Consider the following 23,819-nt stretch of genomic DNA (forward strand, 5'->3'; position numbering starts at 1 on the left):
TTCTAATGAGAATAAAGGTGATTTTTTTTTTTTTTTTTTTTTTTTTTTTTACTTTAAATGATCTGAAGAAGTGAACAGACTTCATGATGGGTCTCATGACATTTCATTTTACGTGTGCTTTAGTGCTTCTTGCAGTTTTACCACACAAATCCACAAGGAACCAGGAGCAGACGTTTGACCCAGCAGGGAGTCCGGGGGAGGAGGAGGAGGAGGGGGAGGAGGGGGGGGTCCTGCTTGGCTTTCATGTGCGTCCCACAAACACAACTCAAAGGACTCAACAGATGAGAGCCAATTTTATTGATCAAGGAACATAAATAGGACAAATGTTTCACTGTACACATGAAAAGTAAAAACAAATAGTGACACAGCAATAAATTAAAAGCATGAAATGGACCAACAGACGCTGAGTCGTGTTCGTCTCCGAGGACGACGGTGCAGTTCGATGGCTATTTACACACGTTGTATTTTTTACACAATTTCGGTAGCTTTCAGCCGACGGTTCGTTTCACGCTTCACATTCTTCTCTTCAGTAATGTCCACAATTGAAAAAAACTATGAAAAGCAAAAAAGCAGCGGCTGATTAATAAAAACCTTTTAAGTTACGACAGCGTCGTCACGGCTACCAACAATTCTTCAACACATGTTCAGTATCAAATACTTCGGTCAGGATACAAAAATATCACACGGACTCTTTTTTTTTTTTTTTTTTTTTTCTTCTTTTTTTTTAAACGAGCATCTTCGGTTCCTGAGACGTCAGCAGCTCTCAACCAGAACCAGAACAGACCGGACCGATGACCTCTGACCTCTGACCACGCCATGATGCTGTAACCCTTTCAGCCTGCACGTGTCACGGCAACGAGAAACTGAGGTTCTGGTCCGGTTATCCTGGAGTCTTATCGGGTCTCTGTTTTTGAAAATGATCTTTTGCACTTCGGGTTCGAGTCCGGATGAAGAGTGACACCAAACAAGACGAACACGCAGAAACTGCGGTCTTAACATATCCAGGAACTTTTCAAATTTAGATCATATGAAGGTGAATCAATAAATTCAGAGTTCCTGAATGCAGCACAGTGATGCACACGGAGCAGAAGGATTAACAAATTTCATGAGGAAGTGTCGTCTCTTGATCAACATCAGCACCCGAGTTCAACACATTTTTGTGACCGCTGGTACAAGAACATTTGTGATTTCACCGTTGGACCTGAAACTGAAGCAGAGAAACATCAGATTTTGTGTCAAAACTGGAAATTATCAACACACCCGGTTGCAGCCACGTGTTCCTGAGCCCATGCAGTGATTTCCACTGAAGGATTGTGGTGCACCTTCTTCGGTCTTGAACAGTGACTGAACACCTCAGTTTCTGCAGTGGAAATCACTGCATGGGCTCAAGAACACGTGGCTGCAAGCGAATGTGTTGATAATTTCCAGTTTTGACACAAAATCTGATGTTTCTCTGCTTCAGTTTCAGGTCCAACGGTGAAATCACAAATGTTCTCGTACCAGCGGTCACAAAAACGTTTTGAACTCGGTTGCTGATGATGATCAAGAGACGACAGTTTGAATACTTCCTCCTGCTCCGTGTGCATCGTCACCGTGCTGCGTTCAGGAACACTTGATCGGTCCTTTTTTATAAGGTTCAGGATTTTCGGGGTCGTTTTTTAAAATTTTTTTATTACAAGTCTTTAATTGAACAAACTGTAAGCGTCACCCGTCTTTCAGCATATGAACCACGAACGTATTTTCCAGGCCGTCGGGTCGAGAGCTGCTGAGCTGAACCTCCAGCCTCGGATCTGCCGCAACCTCTCCTTCACTTTCAGATTCATGTGCGTACAATCACGGCCGGAGCGCCCGGCGGCAGACGCCCCGCTGGAAGTGAACAAGAACACGACACCCGGACACGAACACTGCAGGTTCTCAGGCGTGTAGCCGCCGCCCAACCCGGTGGCTACAGCTGTCATAGTCCAGCTCCGTGTCCGCCACACACACACACACACACACACACACACACACACACACACACACACACTGCAGAACCAAACGACAAAAGAAAACTGATGTAAACAATATTTCAGGGACAAAAAAAAACAAAAAAAACACCTGAGACTACGTCATCGTCGCTTCACCCCCCCCCGATTCTCGATGATGTTGCTGCCAGCCAGGTCGGCTTCTTGTTCCTGTTGCCCTGGCAACCAATAATGGCAGTGCAAGTGGGGAGGCCTTACGTTAGCTGTTAGCTTCCTCCTCAGTCAGTTCACACGTTAGCATCGAGAACGTAATCAGGACCCTTTAACGGGGGTTTCGTTTCAAATGGAGACTTTTTCACCCGACCGACGTTCAGTAACCAACTAGTTACCATCTAGTGACCAGCTAGTTACAACAAACTACATCTGCCAGCAACAGCTGTCATTTCAGCCTAAAAAAAAAAAAAAAAAAATCTAATTTATTTGAAGGGAATGAAGTGACAATGAGCAGCACCTGCCACCATTTTCCCTCCAAAACCCTCCAATCAGAACGGGCCCTGGCTGACGCACATCATCAGACACCACGAGGATCATGGGAGAGTGACGAGTAAACCGCTATCTTTAAAATAATCGGCATTAACGCTGCAACTGAGTCCTTCCTCTCGACTTCGAACGACCTCGTATTTAGTCCGATGTTTCAGATGGATATCAGTTTCATGTTCACGTTTAGTCGAGCATAGCACACACATTGGAAGAAACTGTTAGCTTAGCTCCATCGAGACAGAAAAAAATTCCTCCGTCCACCAACTCGTCAGTAGTGTCGAATCAGGAAGTGAAATTCACCTTTGTTTCTTGGAAACATAACTATCGCCCTCTGGTGGCGGCCATGTGTGACATGTTTGCTGATGGAAGTTCACTGTTCGTTGGATGTTTAATTAATATTCTGTCATTTCGGTCGCAGGGTGTTTCTTCGTAGTTTATTAATACACCCAAGCATAACGGGAAGGCAACTTCCCACGTCGTAATCACGAGCTTGCGAATTCAATTTAAAAGGCCGGAAAGCGGGTGGTCCTTCCTGAAGCTAGGCTAGTGTCACACAGCATGTAATACATCAGTCGGTCCACCAGAGGGCAGAGTGTCTTTGAGATGTCTGACTTCACCTCGGCATGACAACAAGACACGCAACGACTGAGACGGGTCATGTGACGACGGTCACGAGACGCAGGATGACCGTGCAGGACCCAGAAGACGACGTGGACGTGTTTTTTGTCTGTTGTCCCGCCCCCCTCGTCGCCTGCTATTCAACCATTTATGGGTTTTTCACGCCCTGTGAAGCAAAGCTGTAACACGGGCACGCCGGCCCCTAGAGGGGGGTGTAATACACGCTTTGCATGTTCGAGGTCATGATTCGATAGATTTCCTCTAAATTTTCATCTCAGGAACCGGTTACGAGTTCATAAAGCTGGAGTGGATATCTGAAGAACTGACAGCAAGCGGACTTTGTGCTGAACTAAACTGAACTCTTTCCGTGAGCTGAAACCGGCTCCACCTTTTCACTTCACCTGGATTCGGTAAACGGGCTTCAGGATTGAACTGCAGCAGTAATGAAGTCCAACAGACCTTGTTGGTTTGTTCAGATGATGTAAAACATGTCTGACACGATTGTAGATTTATAAAGAGACATTTTTCACCAAAGTGAAGGAAAACATCTGGAACTAATACTACAGTATTTGTATGATCGGTTTGAGAAGTACTGGGACCTGCTGGCCAAACATTACGGTGGTTTTGGTTCCCCGGCGATATTGTCGAACCCTTCATGATGCAGGTTGGTGTACAATAAACTACCAGACACACACACACACGCACACACACACACACACACACACTCCAAAACACACACAGAACAGAAAAACATTTCCCTTGAGAGTCCTGAGCTTCAGGCATTGAGGGTTGATCGCGCTGCTCTTCGGCATCTACCGAGATCAAACTACTCGACTGCTGCTGGAAGTGTCTTCACAAAGTTCGCCACACGGATGAAAAGAGTTGGGATTGCTAAACCTACACAGACACAAACATCCCCGTTCCCTTTTGTCAGTTATTCACAATTTAAGGTAGTTCAGGTGAAATCGAAACCAGAAAAGGACACATCCTCGTGTCTCCGGCGGTCCGGCGGTGGAGGAGCGGTCCGACTGAAGCGCTCATCTGCTGGGTGGGACGACATGCTGCCGAGATCGGGATGGAAATGTGGCGAGTTCATCAACCAGCTCAGTCCTGTGATGAATGACATCGTTCGAATGTCGTGATGTTGTTGTTCCAGACAGCATTTTTAACAACATGCAGCGAAAACTTGGGAGGTAAAAAAAAAAAAAAAAAAAAAAAAAAAAAAACCGCAACTTCCAGGTGATGTGTTGAGCGTTCCAGTGAGATCCACGACTTCAACGAAGGAGGGATGAGCCAATAGGGAAGATGCGTCTGCGTAAGCGAGGCTTCTACCACTACGACAACAGTTGGCGACTTATTTAGCGCTCTGATACCGGAGGATGGTGGTGACGCAGCGGGGTCGTTGGGAGGCGTGTGCTAGACCCGAGGAAAAAGAAAGCGTCAGCTTTGACCCCTCAACGGGTCGAGTTGTGGCGACCCGCGGTGGGATCAGGAGTCAAGACACGAGTGCGAATGAATGAGATCCAGCCCAGGCACAAACTTTGAAACCCCGCACCCCACCCGACAAAAACAAAAACAAAAAAAAAACTTTTGGCTTTGTATTTATGTACAGCGACCTCCTGTGGAGACAGTTCGATGTCCTTCACATGTCCACAGGCCTGCAGGACTGGATGTTGGCGATCCGGCGCCGGCGTCAAAGGTCAGGGTCAAGTCTTCAAGCTGAGAGGGGGAGGAGCTAACCGTGCCAGTCTACTGTATGTTTCTGTGTTTAGTGATTCTCCAGTCTGTATTTTCAACTGTCTTGTGGTTAAAACTGTCTACTAGCTCCGCCCCCTCCCTCTAGATCCACCCCCAGCTACTGGTGGACCTCGTTGGCGATCAGACTGTCCTCCCCTGACTGGAAATCCGCCTCGTTGATGCTGTTGCCTCCGTTCAGCATCTCCTCGTCCTGGGATGACCCTCGGTCTTCCTCGCTGATGCCGCCGCCCGGCTCGTCCGAGTTTGGGTCCTGGAGCACCTGGGCGATATACATCTGCTGCTGCTGCTGCTGCTGCTGCTGCTGCTGCTGCTGGGGCTGCTGCTGCTGCGAAGACACAACGAGGAGCAGGTTAACCACCAGGGGGAGACACAACCATCACCAGGGGGAGACAAAACCACCACCACCAGGGGGAGACAAAACTACAACCAGGGGGAGACAAAACAATGACCAGATTAACCCCCAGGGGGAGACAGAATCCATTGGCATCACTGAAATAGCTCTAGAAATCTGTAGAAAATAAACCAAAACTGGCATTAAACCTCGTTATCAGAAACTGTCTGGTTTAAATCATTTCATCAGCTGGAGACAAAGATCTAGTTCAGCTGCCCATTTCCCAAAATAAGAAACCTAAACCTGAACCTACGGAGCAAAACAAAGCCTTAATTCAGGTAAAGCCAAAAGCTAAAAAACTCCAAAACTATAGATGAAATTCAGTTTGCAAGAAACAAACTTTACAGCTAATTTGTATGTAAGCTCAACCTTATGATTTCAAAAACTAAAGCTACCTTTTTAACCAGCTAAGATCTAGAGATATTTTGCTTATAGAATAAATACCTGAAGAACAAATCTTTGCTGACTGAAGCTACTGAAAAACTAGTGTATTAGGAAACTAATAAACTCCAGTAATATAGAGACTTTGTTGACGAGCTAGTACTGAACTTTTTAAGCCAGCAAAACACAAAAACTGAAGCTAGTATTGTTGGTAACTTGATGATCAATAACTCACCTGAGATTTGGTGGTGGGGGAGGATGAGGGCCGAGCTGGACGTCCGTTCTCAACAGCGTCCACTTCGTTCTCCTTGGTGTCAATCTGAGACGGAGACAATAAACAGTGGAGTGAGCGTTCATGTTTCCTGCTGCTGTAACACCGCTCATCAAACCGCTGCCGTACCTTGTAGTTGTGAGCGCTGAGGTACTTGAAGTGTCCGAAGCAGACGTGCGACAGACAGACCACGATGGTGACGATCAGCACGACCAGAGTGAACATGGAGGTCGGGGTCTCGAAGCCTGATGGTAACACAGAACTTTTGTTAGCATCCAGAAACAACTACATGTCGAAGCCGTCCCGTCACTCATACCAACACAAACACGGACTAAACTTGGACTTGTGTCAAGGTTCCCGTTTCCTGACTTGGGACTCACAGCCACTGATTGACTGATCGAGAAGATGAAGTCGAAAAGGTGTGTTTGGAGGTGTGTCCAGGAGGGGGCGGGGCTCACCTGTGCGTACGGTGGAGAAGAAGAGCAGCCAGAAGAGGCAGAGGATGGGCGCGGCCACCACCTGGGTGACGGCCCCGGAGTGAATCTTCTTGTCCAGCTTGGAGGGCAGGTAGGCGTAGTACATGTTGTACCTGTCCACCAGGTGTTTCAGCAGCATGTACATCAGACCTGCAGAGGGACAGGTGAGACGTGTTCACTGACCTCCACCTGGTCTGGTCTTAAACTTCAAACTGAGCCGGACTCACTTGAGCTGACTGTCTTTGGACTAACCCGATACCTGACAAGGACCCGATACCTCACTTGGACCCGTCTGAAAGGACCTGTGGCCTCATTTATAAAACATTGCGTGGGATCCATACCAAAAGTGTACGTGCGCACAAAAGCAGAAAACGGCACGCGTAAAAAAATATTCAGATTTATAAAACCGTGCGCACGCACACCTGCACGCAAATCACAATCCACGTGGAAATGTGCGCACGTTGATATAACCTCATATCCTTGCTTCAACACGCTCACATTCAACCATAAATGGAAATGCAAAGCAAATTATAAAGGGTGATGCATATAAAATGATCCATGTGGATCAGTGGTGAATCGTGTAAACAACGGAGAGGAAAACCCGGAAATAGAATTTTTTTCCGACAGAACTCGAGGTGTTTGTGGACGAGGAGGATATGAAGCACATATTTCTTCGGTGGTCACAGCTGTGGGGTCACAAACTAAAGAAAATGCAGCGAGTGGCAAGATGTTGCGGTGATAGAAGTTCCACCGCGATGTCGCCATGACGACGTGCTCCGAGCGCCTGAGAGCGCCGTGGAAACACTTTTTCCACGGCATTAAACAACTGCATTAAACTATATGTGCACAATATGAGAACAAAAATGTAAAACCGTCGCTCTGTTCTTTGACCTGATGCTGTTTGAGGTTATCTTGGATTTTCACAGTGGATGATGATCAGTTTGCAATGTAAATGTGGTGAAAAGGAACGTGTTGTGAGCGACAGTGTGTATGATATAATGAGCACAATTAAATGTGAGATATAGATTTGCTTCTATCATTTGCAGTTCAAAGTTTCTTATGGAATAATTACAGGTCACGAGCAAAAACGATCCTGCTGGTTAGAACGATAATGACAAAGTGGACTCGCGTCCAAATAAGATGTGATATGAAGTGGAATTAAATGTGTGAGAGACTTCGTATCAAGTTGTCTGTCACATTTAATTTCTACAATCTGGCTTCAATCCACCACCTCACCGTCTGTGTCGGCAAATTTTCCCCGTCTCCAAAACGTGCGTGCGGATGGGTCAGAGTGTGCTTACAAGTGCGCACTATTTACCGTCAAGTTTGTTTTTATGAATCCCGTTTTTTGCGAGGGGAGTGGCATACGCCTTTTTCAGGCCCTGTTTTGTGCGTACGCAACGGTTATAAATGAGGTCCTGACTTGGACCTGTCTGGAAGCACCTGATCCTGACCTGAGACTAGACCGACTCGGTGTTGACTTGGTACTGATGCTGCGGCGGTGTAGACTGACCGAAGGGGACGATGATGGGGCAGGTGATGCTGTAAGCCATCACCACGGTGAAGACGTTCATCATCCAGGCGTACGCGGCTCCGAACTGGAACTCATAGGCCTGATGCTGCAGGGAGGAGACACCGTGTTACCGTGACAACAGTAGGCTGAAAAGTTTATTGTATTAGTCCGTCCTCTGGGTCCGTGTCAGTGTCCGTCCTCACCCTCTTGACGTTGCGGCGGTCGGCGGCCGAGCGAGCCAGGCACAGCCGGATCATGTACATGAGCAGGCCGGGGATCCTCAACAAGTCCATGGCGTTCCCGATGAATGCCGAAGCAATGACGTAGTTGACAAAAAACGCTCCGTTATCCGGCAAGAAGACGCACCTGAATGAAACATGAATTACTGCCGACTGATCAACCAGACTTTATTAATAATTAATTAATTTAAGCGCTATGATGTCGTTCTCTGAGCAGAAACATCAGTAAACTGAGAGGAAGACAAGATACAACTTACTCAAATCTGACTTTGGCATCAGCCAGGAACTTCTTATCAAACAGCCAACGGAAGAAAACATCCAGACTACAAACCACAAACAGAAACACTTTAGAGACAGCAGAGGTCAAAGGTCATTCACGCAGGAGCTGTCGCAGTTCACAGATTTATTACCTGCTGAGTCCGAGAGACGGGAGCAGCAGCACCATGAAGATCAGGAAGGTGTAACATTTGTGCATCGTCGTCCTGTTTTCTCCAGACCTGCAGAGACAGACAGGCGGTCGAACCAGGATCAGAACGGGGGCAAAAAAAATAAACCGGGCAAATCTGAGAGTAAACCGGGGAATTTTAAGGGTCAACTGGCATAAAACGGAGGTAAAGCCGCCAGTCAAATTAAAGTTAAATGTGACCTTCCAATGATTTTAAACTCGACCTCCCTAAACGCAACTGACTTGAGACCTGAGACTTGTCTTGAATGACTTTAAACATGACCTGAACTTACTTCGACTCTGCGGTCACTTGATTGGAACGGTGTTGGCTGACCTGTTACTTAAGACTTGGATCAACTCGATCGATTTGGACTTTCTTTGACTAATTTTTATACTTGACTTTGTATTGTTAAAAAAATCTGGAGATCACACAAATTTTGAACCCTGATTTGGACGCTAGACATATTTGAGACTAGTTTTAACTTATAGGTTGCTGATTTGGACTGTCTTGACTGGGACTTGATTTTTCTTCCTGATCTCCAGTTTTCTCAACCTATTAATGGGCTTTGACTTGTTGTAAATAACTTGAGACTGGACTTGTCTCAACTGATTTAAATGGTGAGGAGGAAGCACCGGTACCTGGTCCAGTGGGCCTCGAAGAAGGCAGAGTAGTAGACGATGGTGGGCAGCAGAGCAGAGAAGGCCCACAGCAGCAGGGTGGGGAAGAACTGAGTGACGATCGGATTCTGTCCAAAAGACAAACAAACGAACAAACAAAGAGTGCAGAGTGAGAGGGGAAGGATCATCAGAATGAAGCCGGTGTGACTGAAAGACAGGTCGTTGCTTTTTACGTTGAGATACTCGACAGGCTTGGTGACGTTGAACTTGTCCATGGTGGAGATGATGATGGCGGGCGTGGTGAGGAAGAAGAGCAAGAGGAAGAGGATGCAGTTGATGATGAAGCAGCGGATCCACCAGGAGATGCCGCCCAGCGACAGGTGCTCCCTGCAGGGGGGGGGGGGGGGGGGGGGGGGAAACAAGGCTCACATCAGCTGAACTCAAGGGGTGTGATGTTGGGAGTGTGCAGGGGGATTTCAGGTGGGCGGAGCATGTGGACATACCAGCGGACATTCTGCGGATCGGGGGCGTACGAAACACTCCAGTTGTGAACGTGAAGAGCATCGCTGAACTGAGAGGAACATGGCTCCTGACGACACCGACAACCCTGAACCTGACAGGCGTTAAAGTCTTTCAAAATGCTGTGGCGAGGGGGCGGAGTCAGAATGACAATGAGGCGTGGTCAAAGAGAGGAGAGGGTAGAGAATTTGTGAGAAAAGTGACCAAAAATATTCATAAAAGTTCCTCCTCTGTTGCTGATTAAGCCTTTAAATCTCTGTGCTAAGCAAACAGTTCCCCCCTGTTTTTAGTCTTTGTGCTAAACTAACAGTTCCCCCCTGTTTTTAGTCTTTGCGCTAAACTAATATAATGTCTCAAAACTGTTGAGTGAAATAATTCTAATAAACTGTTAATGGCAGCTCATGAGAGGAGTCATAGACAGACAGGAGAGGACCAGATTCAGGTTGTGGCTTACATGGCGGTCATGGATTCATTCTGAAAGGTGACGAAGGCCATGCCCAGCGGTTTGGTGTGGACCTTCTCCTTCTCCTTCCTGTACTCCTCCTTTAGCTTGGCCTCCCTCTTGGTGTAGTAGCTGACCGCCTCCTCCTGCACAACAAATAAAAAACATACACCGAATATGCTAAAGTTTAGCGTATTCGCACTTCAATTATGTGCTCGGACAGATGAACATCATCGGGATGGTTAGCTAACCCTGACCTCCGGCTTCTTGTTGAACAAGAGGTTGATCAAATAAGTTCAGAGAGTGTTCTTGAAGAGTGACTTTCTTTGGGCCCTCCGTGGCACTACGTTAAAAACAAACACGATTCTGTAGTGTAAATCCCTGCGTGGGCTCAGGAACACTTGGCTGTAAGATTTTCTGTTCCCCAAAAAATTTGACCCAAAATGTAATGTTTCTCTGCTCCAGTTCCAGGTCCACAGTGAAGTCACAAATGTTCTCATACTAGTGGTCACAAAACCGTGTCGATCAAGAGAGGACACTTGGAATACTTCCTCATGAAGGTCGTTGCTTCCTCCTGCTCCGTGTGCATCACCGTGCTGCGTTCAGGAACACTCTCTTATTGATCCACCCTTGTACTCCCAGACTGCTGCTGAATGCAGCCTCGGAGTCTCTTTTTCCTGCTCCGATGTAACAACATTAGCACTGAGCGTTAGCCTCACCTCCTCGCAGCCGGTGATGGCGCAGCAGCAGAGGTGTCCGCAGGGTTTGGGGTTGATCATCGTGGGAACGTGTTCCTTCGCCATCAGGTCGGTGAAGAACTTCTTACTGCGCTCCGTCTTCTTCCTGCAAACACAAACACAGATTATATTTCAGGATGTTCAGGCATCGTCACTAAAAAAACTCAAATCAGAGAGCTTTTCTTCTGAACTGTGCTTCTGTTCACTGCCTGTGGAGCTGAAGTGTATCCCAGCATGCACTGGGCCTCTGCCTCACCTCTCAGCGTTCAGAGACATCAGTCTGGCCACGTTGTAGCAGATGCGAGCCTCCAGCACCGTGCAGTTCTCGTACGCTTGCCTGAAAGACAATACGGACGGTCAGGGTGGTGACAACACGACAGATCAATGTTTGAACGTCAGGACCATCAGGACTCACTCAAAGTGCTGCTTGATCTGACTCTCCTCCGCGTATTTAGAGATGCCGTTAATGAATAAAGTGCGTTTCACCTGCAAGACAAAAAACTGGGATGAATGTGTGACTCTCGGTTTACACAGTCCACCGTTAAAACATCGGCTCAGGGTTGGACTGTCTTCATGTCTTCAGGATCCACAGTGTGTCCCTACCAGGTCGTCCTCCTTGTAGTGCATCTTGGACGTGTGTCTCCTCATGCTGTAGACGGTCAGGAGCAGATACATGAACGCAAACGAAGTGTGGAGCCACAACAGGTTCGTCCTGGCAACGACAAAATATTTCATTTTTAAATAAATCTTTACAAAATCAGAAACCTTTTCTGTTTAGATGAAAGAGGTGACTGAAAAACATCAAGAGCTTGTTTCTGATGGAGCTAGGCTCACAGTTTCCCTCTGTTTACAGTCTTTGAGCTAAGCTAGGCTAAAAGTTTTCTTCAGCGACACAAATCACTTCGTGGCGGTCCGGTCTGATGTCTGAGATCGTGGCTAACTCCGCATCGACTCACCCAGATTCCAGGTTGGCAATTGTGGTGCGTCCGAAGCTGTAGGCGTTGTTTTCTGGAACAAATGAGAAGCAATGTCGTCAGCAGCTGACCGGACTGAAGTGAAGCAGGTTCACAGACTCGTTCTTAAAGACTTGACGTCATAAACGTTTACGGCGACGACTAGAAAACCTGCTGCAGAAATAAAAACCCAACATTTATCTGTTGGACATTAAACTGTAACGTGTTGTTGGACCGTCGAGTCCATCAGAACCTGCTACCTGTGTCTCTGACTGACCACAGTGAGGACAGCTGTGTAACTACAGACCGGATCAGACTGAGTCCGGGTCCATCTAGAACCACCATCTACCAACACACAGGTCTATAGGTGTGCAGAGCGCCTACAGCTCTGTCCCTTTACCTTCTTTAGAAGGAGGTCCGGGGATTCCTTGGCTTAGGAAAGCATCTTTACTGATAATTCGGACTAAAACCAACGAAAAACAAGGCGAGAGCACCGTGAGAGAAATCCTCCGGACCAGAGTCCAGGATCTGAACCACTCTTACCCAGCAGATCTCCGGAGAAGTTAACGGGCAGCACGATGCCAACGGAGAGGACGCCGACGACCACCAGCAGCCCGATGATGTGGCGCTGGAAGGACAGGTAGTGGACAGCATCTTCGCCACACTTCTCCCTGATCTCCTCATCCCTGCAGCCGGAGGACAGTTGTTAGTCGTCCACACGGAGTCATTTCAGTCAACAAGGTGAGCAAAACAAACGGCCAAACTTCTCTTCAAACGATTCGAGTCTCTACAACACCTTTTAAAGTGTGAAGAAAATCTGAATCTGAGGATTTTCAAATCATGTAAACTCATTTGATTTAAATAGTCAACAAAAGACTGGAAAAGTTTTGTAAAGATAAAAAAAAAAAACACCTGGTTGAACATCTCAACTAATTAGGTTACCTGGCAACAGATCAGTGACATTATTGGGTATAAAATGATCATTTCAGAGAGGCAGAGTCTCTCAGCAGTGAAGATGGGGAGAGCTTCATCAATCTGAAGTCGATACTCACTTTATTCTGAAAATCGCAGTCAGCCACGAACAGAATCCCTGAAAGTCAAAGAAACAAAACAAAACAAAAAAATCAGAAATGAAGCCGTTTCATGATCAAAGTGTGAAGATCGATGACCAGCTGCAGCAACGATGAAGATGATGAAGAAGATGAAGACCATGGTTTTTGATGAAGTTATCTTCAGTTTATCGGTTTCATTAAACCCGATCATTTAACTCAGTCTTTGATCAGATGTCGACACGACTTTCTGTTGATAACTGGATGATGATTGGAGGTTCTGTGGCTGTGCAGGTGAGGTCAGCTGAGTGGGTGGAGCCTCAGCCGCTGACTGGCTGTCTCAGGTTGACCTGTGCTGAGCCGTTCGGTGTTAAACTGGATTATGGTCAACAGATTAAAAGCAAACAGAAACCTGCTGAGTTTGACTTTCACACTTCTACACAACTCATACACGCCTTCTACACGCTTCACACGCGTGACCCGCTGCCGACGTGATCGACTGTTTTAAAACCGACTCACCTGACAATAACTACCAACGTTATAAAACACGTGAAGGCATCCTCTCATCCTGCAGTTCACATCTGCTCCACCAGACTGCGCCATGACATGACAACACAGTGAGACAAACTGCTGATAAACTACTTATTTTTCTGTCCCTTTGAACCAGCAGAACCGTGTGTGAGCAGCTCCTGTCTGCAGTGCATCATGGGTAACCAGGCAAACATCCCTGATTACTGTGATACTGAGCAAAACCTAAAATCAGACAGATTCTCAGGCAGCTTCTGAACTGTGTGTCTGGAGGTTTATTTTGAAAGGACACGATGTGCGAGTCCAGGTACGCAGCTCCGAGTCTCCTCTCCTCTCTGATCCAACAGTCCGACCACCTCTGCAGCAGGAAACAGGTGAAGTAAGGAGTGAGGAAGAGGAGTGATGAAGGTGGCTTACGTTGTCTCGCTGGTCGAAGTCGACGGAGCTGGAGACCGATGTGAGTCGTTCGTAGCGGTCGGGCGTCTCTGAGTGCATCGCCGAGGCAACGCTGTGGAGACAGACAGAGCGGGGTCAACTAGCTGTTTGCATGTAGTTTCTCTGACCTTTGACCTCTCACAAGCCGGTTGGACTCCTGAGGACCCAGAGACACCAAACACAGAGGGGGCTAACAGGAAGTGGACACTCCCTGCTTCAGGTGGCGACTCTTAAACCTGCAGCTATGACCGGAAACACCATTAGCTCCACCCACAGCCACACAGACCAATAATGGGAGGAGTCAGAAGAGGCGGAGTCACAGCCAACACAATGGAGTTATCGGTTCTGATCCAACAACAGTCCAACTCTGACTGCAGGGGCACCAACACGGCACTAAAGTCAGCTTCTGATTGGACGCTTTAAAATGTCCCGACAGACTTTTTACAGCAACAAACACAGTCATCCAATCAGAGTTAAGTTTCCTCATACTGGCCAATCAGAAGCTCACTTCAGCCTCGCGTGCAGAGGAAGGCCTCATCCGTCGGGTTTTGTTGGCGTTAGCGTACTATAGCTGTCTGGCTAGCACGTCACAGGGTTTACGACACACGCAGCAACAAACACACGTTACCTTTTCACCGGTTCATAGTTATCTCTGTCTCGTCTCCGGCTGAATTCACGTTAAAATGGAGACAAGTGCGGAGCAACGTTAGCATCACCTCCATTAGCATCGCGCCCATTAGCATCACGTGTTAGCACCACGTGTGTTAGCACCACGTGTGTTAGCATCACGTCTGTTAGCGTCGTTACGTTAACAGCCTCAGAGCCAAATGGATGTAAACACTGTAAATATTTCACACACTCAGCACTCTTGTTGTTTATGGCGTGTGATTAGTGCCACCCGCCATACGGAGGCGCTGCTGCACACCCGTTATTTTAAACTTGAACTTTTGTGTTGCAAAAATTTAATTTACTACAGAGTCAGTATTTCAGATCTTTGTTTTCTATATTTCATTATGTAATCAGGAATCCTGTTTTACAGAAAAACATTTAAGTGTCCACATCTAACAAAATATATGCAATTACAATAATACGTTATAATTTCATGTGTTGAAATACATAAATAGTGAGCCGACAGACAGGTAGCAACTGCTGTTGATGTGGTTCCTCCCTGCCTGCAGGGGGCAGCACAGCTCTCAATCGCTGCAGTATTAAATCACGAGGGCTGCGTGGTAGCAGGCACTAATGACACTCCACATTTTACACAACCTGAAAGGAAGAGAGCGTTAGTCCACCAATCAGAGAGCAGAAACCCGTTAATGAAACCAGAGGAGGAGAAGGAAGCTGTTAGCTGACAAACCAAACACGGAGGACGCAACAACGTACTATTCCCGTTCCTCCAGGTTGCTGAAACGCTTCTTCAGTCTTCAGGAAAACAGAAAGAAAATAAAGAGTTGACGTCACTGAGAAAACCAAGAACTTTGGGTGCCAAACGTAATTGATATCAGACATTTTCTCGTCTGTATTTCATTACAGTCGGTGAAACATCAGCAGAACTGTGTGTGAGCAGCTCCTCTCTGCAGTGCATTATGGGAGTTCAGACGAACATCACTGGATCACGGTGACACTGAAGGAAACCTAAAATCAGGCAGATTCTCAGGCAGCTTCTGAACTGTCTGTCTGACTGGCTTATGGAGATTTATTAGTGAACAAACATCGGCGGTAATAAGATCTCCTCCGCCCAAGGTAATGTCTATAAATTAGCAGCAAACATGTTGGAGTCTTCAATCAGTTTCCATGGAAACAAGCTGATCATTAGAACAAAAATCAAGCGCAGCTCTCTGAATTATTGACAACTTATCAACTACAAATATGTGAAATTAAAGGTTAATAAGAACTGCTGCTGTTTAGTAATTAAAAATAAATATCTTTCGGTAAAACGTACTTGTACTGTGAAACAAAAAATAAAAAGTATACATTTTGAATACAGGTTTGTAAAATGAGGGAGGAAGAAGTTAAAGCTGCTCTGACATGGAGGTGAAGTTCACCACAACAACAGAACAGAAACCGTCTTTGTGTTGCTTCTGTGTTTTCCAGCTCTTCGCTGCCTCTTGTGACCGTTGGAGGAACAGCAGCCCATGAGGTGTTTTTTTTTTTTTTTTTTCCCTCCGGCCTCAGGGGGCAGTAATGAGACCGTGACAGGTCGGCGCAACTAGAAAACTCACTCACTCATCAAACATAAACAGAACTTTTTTATGCCTCTGAACTTTATAAAAAATACTTAAAGTTCGTACACGTATCCGTAAGCTTCGTTAACTCTTTGTTTACCTGTCGGCGTCGGTGACCAGTGCCAGGCGGCCATAGTCCCACGCAACTTTCCGCAGGATGGAGAAGACAAAGAGCAGCACCTGAAGAACAAACCTCATGTCAGACGTCTAATAAAAACACAACCTCAGAGTTCAAAGGTCACTGAGCTGATTGTTCCAACAGTCAGTGAACGTCACAGCGAGAAGCTCCTCCCCCTTATGAAGCTAATTTTCTTTCGATGTCATGACATTTGTTTAAATCTTCGCACTATCGTTTAGTTAGTTAAATTTTATATCATTCTATTTTTATTGTGTATATTGTGCATTTTTACATTTTTATATTTCATATTTTTAACTCTGGTTATTTGTATTGTTTTAACCTGTATCTATGAATGCTGCTGTAGCGAGGCCGTAGAGTGATTACGATGAAAACCTCATGGCCGACGCGCGTTTCTTATGTTTTGGAGCAACTCACCAGGAAGCACATGAAGTCGAGGGCGAGCACGGTGGGCACGCCCCCAAAGGGCAGCCCCTGCAGCACCGTGCTGCGGATGCGGGCTGAGTAACAGTAGTCTTTGGACCCGCTGTTGGTCGAGCAGTTGTCCGGACCGCTGCATGTCTGGCCGCCACCGAATATCGCCATGGTAACGATCAGCACTCTGAGCATGCTCACTGCCGCATCTTCGCCGAGAACCTGAGGGGAGAGAGAGAGAGAGAGAGAGAAGGAGACACTCGGTCAGGACACAGACAGATTTTTCACCCTGACGTCACCGGTCTGGTTTGTCCTTTAGGCTGGACGTCTGGGGGACAAATGTACAGCAGATAGCAGAGACGAGCCTGAAGTAGCTGACCAACGACTGACCTCGGTTTTTTTGTTTATATACAAGATTAGACGCAGATTGGTCGGACAGAGGTCTGAGCTCTGTGTTTTCGTTCGTGGGTCAGAAGACATGCGGACGAAAAATAAACCAGCATTTGAATATTTTTGTGTTTCCGTGACAACAGGCATCACACTTCCACATGCAGAGCAGCCTGCATCACTTCCATCCTCCCTAAATCAGCAACACTACAATCGCCAGCATGCCCAAGCAGCTTCCTCCTCTGACCTACTGATCCTGTTGCTACGGTAACCCCCGACTGCAGCCCCTGACCCAGTTTTTACGCCTCGGTGGCCGCTTGTCACAAAACATCAGTGATGGCGCTCCCCCTGATGATGTCACGGTTACATCACAAGGAGCCCGAGAACAAAGACACGACGAAGACGCTCCATGAAACGCGCTGACTGACCGTCTGTCTGCAGATCGATGTGTTCAGACCACAGCAGAGTCATGTGACCACTTTTGACTTCTTCAGTCCTCTCCGATGCAAACAGGAAGTAGAACGGTATCGCAGAGTCATGGACTTCTTTAGTCTGTTATTGTTGACATTCAGTCAAACTGTCCCCTTTAGACATCATCAGGAACCGACGGGCCTCAACACAAAGACACAATCCTTGACAGCGTCATCTGTAGTCGACTGATTAACTGTCACTTCAAATAGAAGTTTTGGTTCCGGGGCCCCCTGAGTCCTGGAGCCGGGTCAGGGGGCCCGGGACCACAGCAGAACTGTGTGTGAGCAGCTCCTGTCCACAGTGCATCATGGGAGTTCAGACAAACATCGCTGATCACTGTGAGACTGAAGGAAACTTAAAATCAGACAGATTTTCAGGCCGCTTTTGAACTGTGGAGCTTTATTCTGAAAGGACCTCAGAGACGATGGTATAAACAGGAAGTGGAAATCACTCTGAGTTTGAACATACGTGTTTCATGCGCGAGTCCAGTCGGGACTCTCGGAGTGTCAGCCTCCGCCTGAGCAGCAACAGGAAATAACTTCCTGTAGTTGTTTACTGTTCATCATGTGATCAGTTCTGATTAGAGAGTGTATTGATCAGTGACTTGCCCCCCCTCCTCCCAGATGGACAGCCTGCAGTGACCTGTGCAGCCTGTAGAAGGCGCTGACCCAGCTGTTCCAGTTGCGATGATCTGATCTGGAATATTCCTCCAGTCCCACGTCCGTGACCCCCCCCCCCCCCTCCCACACACACACACCCTCACACACACACCCTCACACACACACCCCCCCACCCCACCGTTGTCATGGTGCAGCAGCGGCATGACTCATCTGAAGCCTCCAGACTCAGAGCTGCACTGCAACACTGACAACAGAGCACAGATCCATCAGAGCAGGGCTGCACCAAGACCTGCAGACCTGCTCACAGACCACGACACCCGGTCCAGACCCACATCTGACCCCCGTCCCCACAAGACCCCATCATGTCCTCACACTTGTCCCACAGATCTTATTTTCCCCGTTCATGTTAGCGTCGGCCCGAACACCTATTATCACTATTAGCTTTGGCCCTGCAACCGTTAGCATGATTTTAAACCTCATCAGCCCCTGATAGACTAACTAATTTGCATAACACCCCCGTTAGCCCAAGTTTTCTCTATCAGCAGAAAATCTTCAGCAGCTTCCTGCCGCTCAAACTCCAGTTGAACAAAATGTTTTTATAAACATGCGTGTGCCGCTGATAGATAACAGCAGAGCGTCTGTGAGGTTCAGATTACGATTCTGACAGTTGACAGTCGAGAGGCCGACAGGAAGTGATCAGAGGTTCTTTACTGGTTTACTTTCTGACGGTCATTCTACCTTCAGTCTCAGCTGATGTTCCACTAAAGTTTGTTTACACAGGAAGCAGCGGACTGTCCCTCGCAAACAGGAAACACAAACGGATCCTTTAAGAACTCAGAGGAACTGGTACTAAAAAACCCATACTAAAGAAACTGTACTTAAGAACCGGTACGAAAGAACCCGTACTAAAGAACCGGTGCTTAAGAACCCGTACTAAAGAACAAGTACTAAAGAACAAGTATTAAGGGGCTCCTTACAGTTTTCCTGTCGGGTCGGATGTCAGAGGAGCGTCTGTGGTGAACAGGCTGGTTTATCAGGACGCTGCAGAACTCCGTCTGGAACACAACAACACACTCAGGTTCTCCATCAGGTCCAGAATCTGACGAGCAGCATCACAGAGCGACGCGGAGGGACAGAACCAATCCGGTCTGCTCCGTGGATCTACGTCTGAACCAGTCCACATGTTTGGAACCAGAAAACACCACCTGATGACGGCACATGTTCCTGTTCAGAGAACCTCCAGGTGTGGGTCAGCTGGTACCAGGTTTTATGAGGCCGGTACCGATGTGATGGAGTAGAATCATTCTGCGGAACACCTCAAGACCCAGTCTGATGTTTACAGTTTACTGACATCAGATAAACAACAACAACCCACCCAGAATCTGTTCCTGCATCATGTTCTGGAAACAAGTTTTCATAATCACTAACACGGACAGATCTGTGGCAGAGCGGTCAGCTGATGTATCTGCTGATGCATTTATGAAGTCATTAAAGGTAAAAATGAACGTATTAAACTGTTTTTACACTTCGACGATTCAGACATTTCTCAGAGGAAACATGCAGCCGGACGATAATTCCATCAGTCACATCATGTCCACATCACGGGCTTTAAATAAAACTGTGTAACTTCCTTAAACTGCAGTACCACTTAGACTCCCATTGAAAGAGCATCAAGTTCTCTCCTGAAATACAAAGTCAGTAAATGTTTTTAGTCATCATGGCATCATTAGATAAATTCCCTCCTTCTGATCAGTGTTCTGGTCCTTCTGGACGTTATTCACTCATTACATATTAGGACTCGGATGTGTTTGGGGTCGGGGCAACTCGTCCATATATGGTCACTTCTGGCTCCAAAACAACAAGAGCGTGACTGAAATATTGACCTTAAAGCTTCAGGACAGGAGCTCACAAACTAACTAAATAATACAATGAGGAGTAGCAGAAGGAGCAACAAAATGGAGTCTGATATTACTGGTACAGTTTAAAACATCCTGTCTGTCAGTGTGATTGCTGTGTAGTTTTCTTTAAGCTCAGCTCACTGAGGACGTTCATGAAGACACTCGACTACGTTGACAGAAATGTAGATTTTTTTTAATGTTTTGATCATTAATATAGAAGATGGAGGTTTCACTGCAGGTGAGTGATGTATCTCAGAGGAGCAGGTGAACTAAATCAGTCAATCTGTGGACTGTTAGTCAGTAATGTCAAATGTCTCTTAACTGTGAAAATATAATTTTATATTTAAAATAACCCGTGATGAATTTAACAAAGTACATTTATATGAACGTTGTTCTCAGCTCTGATATAAATATATGATGATCTGATATAGTGTTGATGTAGATTAGTTATTAAAATGATCACAACCTTAAACATCTACAGCAGTAAAATACAACACAGTAATATTAATTTTAATACATCATATAACAGTAAAAAACGGTCTGTACTTTTACTCTCATATTTTAAGTACATTTTGCTGATAAATACTTTTACCTTAGTAAGGTTTAAATGCGGTCTTTTACTTGAAGCAAAGTATTTGTACTTTGTACTGAAGGATCAGTGTGATTCTTTATCGACCGGGCAAGTTGGGCAGTGTCTAACTTAACCTCGGGAGAGAACGTGATGCTTTTTGAATGGCAGATACAAAGAGTTTTATAAAGCATCTGTGGTCTGTGGTGAGGACATCTTATAAAGCGTCTGTGGTTTGTGGTGAGGATGACTGGTTTCAATAGGCTTTAATGAACTGTTAGCGCTGATAGTGGGCGTGGCTAAATAGAAGATACTGAGCTGACAATGACGTCACTGTTAGTGCAAAGCGTTCAAGAAAAACTGACAGTCAGCAGAAAAGTTCCAGATGTTGTATTTGTGTATTAATACTTATCAGTGGGTTCACACTCAGTACTCACTACAGGCACCAGGATGATGCACTGAAAAAAGGTCCAAAAAAGAAGTGTGAAACTTTCCACCATAAAAGGTCACCATCTCGTAGACGTAAAGAATGTTCAAATGAAGGCGTGAGGAGGATGCAGCTGTTCCTGAACACAAAGCGTTTCTTTTTCAATGCTGCTGCTGGACAGAAGAATCAGTGTGTTCATTGAGTGCGTTAAACAGAGGACACAAAAAAAACCCACAAGATTTCTGGGTAAATAATTAAAGCTGCAGATATTTTGGAGGGTGACGTGTTCACATGATGAGGTCATTTCCTGTCGGTGTGATTTGAAACAACACTAATCTGTCAAAACTCAAGTACGACATAGTAAGAGTCCTAACATGGAGGAGTACTATTAGTCAGTGTACTGAGGCAAGTATGTCATCTGGAACACAGCAGGTGTCTCCACTCACATAGATGTTAGTCGTCCGACAGGTTTAGTACTCTGACGGTTTAGTACTGCTCCAGGGTTAATACTCCTACGGGGTAGTACTCCTACGGGTTAGTACTCCGACTGCCGTTCTGCACTTTATTCTAACCGTAACACCTGCTTTAATCATTTTTCCCAGAACTGAACATGTTTTGGTTTCCTCTGCTGAACACGGTGAACTCTCTGATTCTTCTGTCAGCAGCAGTTCGTTGATACTCAGTGAAACATAAACACTTTGTGCTGCGTTCAGGAACAGCTGCAGCAGTCTGAAAACCGCCAACATGACGACTGTTTTGGGTGAAAAGTGTTGTTTTACAGTCAGTTTGTGGAGTTCACGAGTTCACCATCCAGTAGCCATGAGGCACTGCATGTTTCCATAGTGACAGTGTTGGTACATAGCACAAGTCTGACATTTCAGCCATCGCCATCTTGGTTTTATGGTGTCAGAGGTGACCATATTTGGACACTATCCCCCACCCACCTACATCTGAAACCGGATTGCACCCCAGGCCTGTCAATGAAAGAGCCCCACCCCCAAACATATCTGTGTTAAGAGTGCTAATATGTAAGGAATGATTAATTATTTCCAGAAGGACCAGAACACTGATCAGAAAGAGGAAATTTATCGAATGACACCATGATGACTTGTGGAAAACATTTAATGACTTCGTATTTTCAGGAGAGAACTTGATGCTTTTTCAATGGGAGTCTATTGGAGGCAGCCCCTAGTGGTCTTCAGTGGTACTGCACTTTAAGGCTTTAAACTGTCCGTGGATCAGTTGATCTATTGATCCGTGAATCATATTGTTTTTATTAATATAACGTCACATATTCCCGCCAATCCATTGAAGGTTGTTGAGCATTGAACGAGTCCTTTGGCGGAGCAACTGATGATCGGACCTCATTTTATTTCTTATTTCTGATCCTCTGAAGCTGCGGCCCTGCAGCACCTGCAGTCCGGCCTGCAGTCCAGCCTGCACTCCCCCCGCCCCCCTCCTGCCCCCCGGTTCCGAGCATCCGCGGCCCGGACACAAAGGCAGAAAAACGCAGCTTCGACCCGCAGCAGGTGGATTTAACCGCAGAGACATGAAGAGGACAGACACACGGACACGCGGCGTGTCCTCTGCCGATGCATTATATAACCCAGCACCCCCAAATAATCTCTGGCCGGATGGATGCTGTCTAGTGGACCGGCGGCAGAGCCGCCGACAGGCCGCCGGAGTGGTTGCAGCAGCGGCCTGTCAGACGCTAATCAGCCGCTCAGGAGATCAGACAAAGCCGCCTAATGATAAACCGGTGCCGGAAGCCGGGATCAATAAGCCCGGTCAGAATAAAGCCGGTACCTGACCATCCGAAGCCGAGCCGCCACCTCCTCTCCACCGATCACAGCAGAATTTCACCGCAGAAACCGAGCTGTTAAATCCTCACAGGTCCAGCGCCGCTCCGGCCGCGTCCTGCCGCAGCGCCGCCATCTGACCCAACAGAACCTGATCGGGCCGCAGCCAAAGAAACCACCACCGGGGTCCGAGGGAGAGTCCTGCCGCGAGAGAGAGTCCTGCCGGCGGCCACTGAGTCGCTGAGAGCCGCTGCTGCTCCGCCGGGTGTCGGTGTTAAAATGGAGGCGGTCTCTCCGGGAATAGAAACAGAGGAGGAGGAGGAGGAGGAAGAGGAAGAAGAGGCCGTTCGTTATTCCACACAGTCGCCAACAGAGGGCGACATGACCTTCACAATAAGATTCCCCGTCGTCATTAACAGTCTTTTACTTTGACAGAAGAGGAGCTGATGAAGAACCACCAACCTGATGAAGCTTCTTTTCCTGTTGAGCTCAAAATGAAACCAGACCTTCAATAAAACAACAAAAACAACCAAGCACAAACAAAAAAAACAACAACAAATTATACAACCACTTCAAATATAAAGTAAAAAATAATAATAATATCAACCTAAAGAAACTAAAAACTCTTCATTTGTTTTTCACTCACAGAATAAATATAGCGGTCTAATGATTATAATAACAATAATCTAAAATATAATTGCTGAAATATGCAGCTGCAATAGATAACAAAGAAAATAAATAGAACTATAATAAAAAAAAATAATCATATGTTGACAACCACTGACCTTCAAAATAAAAGACCTCTCTTGTATTTTGTCAACTTTGACTGAGACAAATTGAAAAAATGTGATCTCTAATATCCAGTCATAGACTGCATTTAAAAGTATTCATAGATTACAGGTCTGAAAAATTTAAAATTTAATTTAAAGTTTTTTAAATGTGATTCTTTAAATTTAGGAGGCATTGGAAGTTTGAGGCATTTTGTTCTTATAGCCTG

General features: G+C 46.3%; 1 protein-coding gene across 4 annotated transcripts; it reads right to left on the reverse strand.

The window, feature by feature from the left end:
* Window positions 1-274: 274 nt before the first annotated feature.
* LOC138209402 (CSC1-like protein 2) lies at window positions 275-23,383 on the reverse strand. Of its 4 annotated transcripts, none has more exons than XM_069167958.1 (25): window positions 23,285-23,383; window positions 22,830-23,075; window positions 16,656-16,874; window positions 16,203-16,282; window positions 15,261-15,299; window positions 13,860-13,950; window positions 12,918-12,955; window positions 12,409-12,551; window positions 11,869-11,920; window positions 11,516-11,624; window positions 11,328-11,398; window positions 11,169-11,249; window positions 10,895-11,018; window positions 10,188-10,321; window positions 9,718-9,855; window positions 9,448-9,601; window positions 9,236-9,342; window positions 8,562-8,648; window positions 8,409-8,474; window positions 8,116-8,278; window positions 7,913-8,018; window positions 6,382-6,549; window positions 6,053-6,168; window positions 5,888-5,971; window positions 275-5,205 (listed from the first exon to the last, which is right to left on the reverse strand). In XM_069167958.1, the coding sequence occupies exons 3-25, from the start codon at window positions 16,845-16,847 to the stop codon at window positions 4,978-4,980; spliced, it is 2,571 nt and encodes an 856-aa protein (XP_069024059.1). In that variant the 5' UTR covers window positions 16,848-16,874; window positions 22,830-23,075; window positions 23,285-23,383; the 3' UTR covers window positions 275-4,977. The 4 variants fall into 4 exon arrangements, with proteins under 4 accessions (XP_069024059.1, XP_069024060.1, XP_069024062.1 ...); XM_069167959.1 differs by lacking the exon at window positions 23,285-23,383 and adding an exon at window positions 19,108-19,185 and having other exon boundaries at window positions 22,830-23,167; XM_069167961.1 differs by lacking the exon at window positions 23,285-23,383 and having other exon boundaries at window positions 275-5,202; window positions 22,830-23,168.
* Between the last annotated feature and the right edge of the window lie 436 nt (window positions 23,384-23,819).

Source organism: Embiotoca jacksoni, unplaced genomic scaffold (assembly GCF_022577435.1).
Source record: "Embiotoca jacksoni isolate LCO1_2020_lvr unplaced genomic scaffold, fEmbJac1.0.p SCAF_4, whole genome shotgun sequence".
Classification (NCBI taxonomy): Eukaryota; Metazoa; Chordata; class Actinopteri; family Embiotocidae; genus Embiotoca; species Embiotoca jacksoni.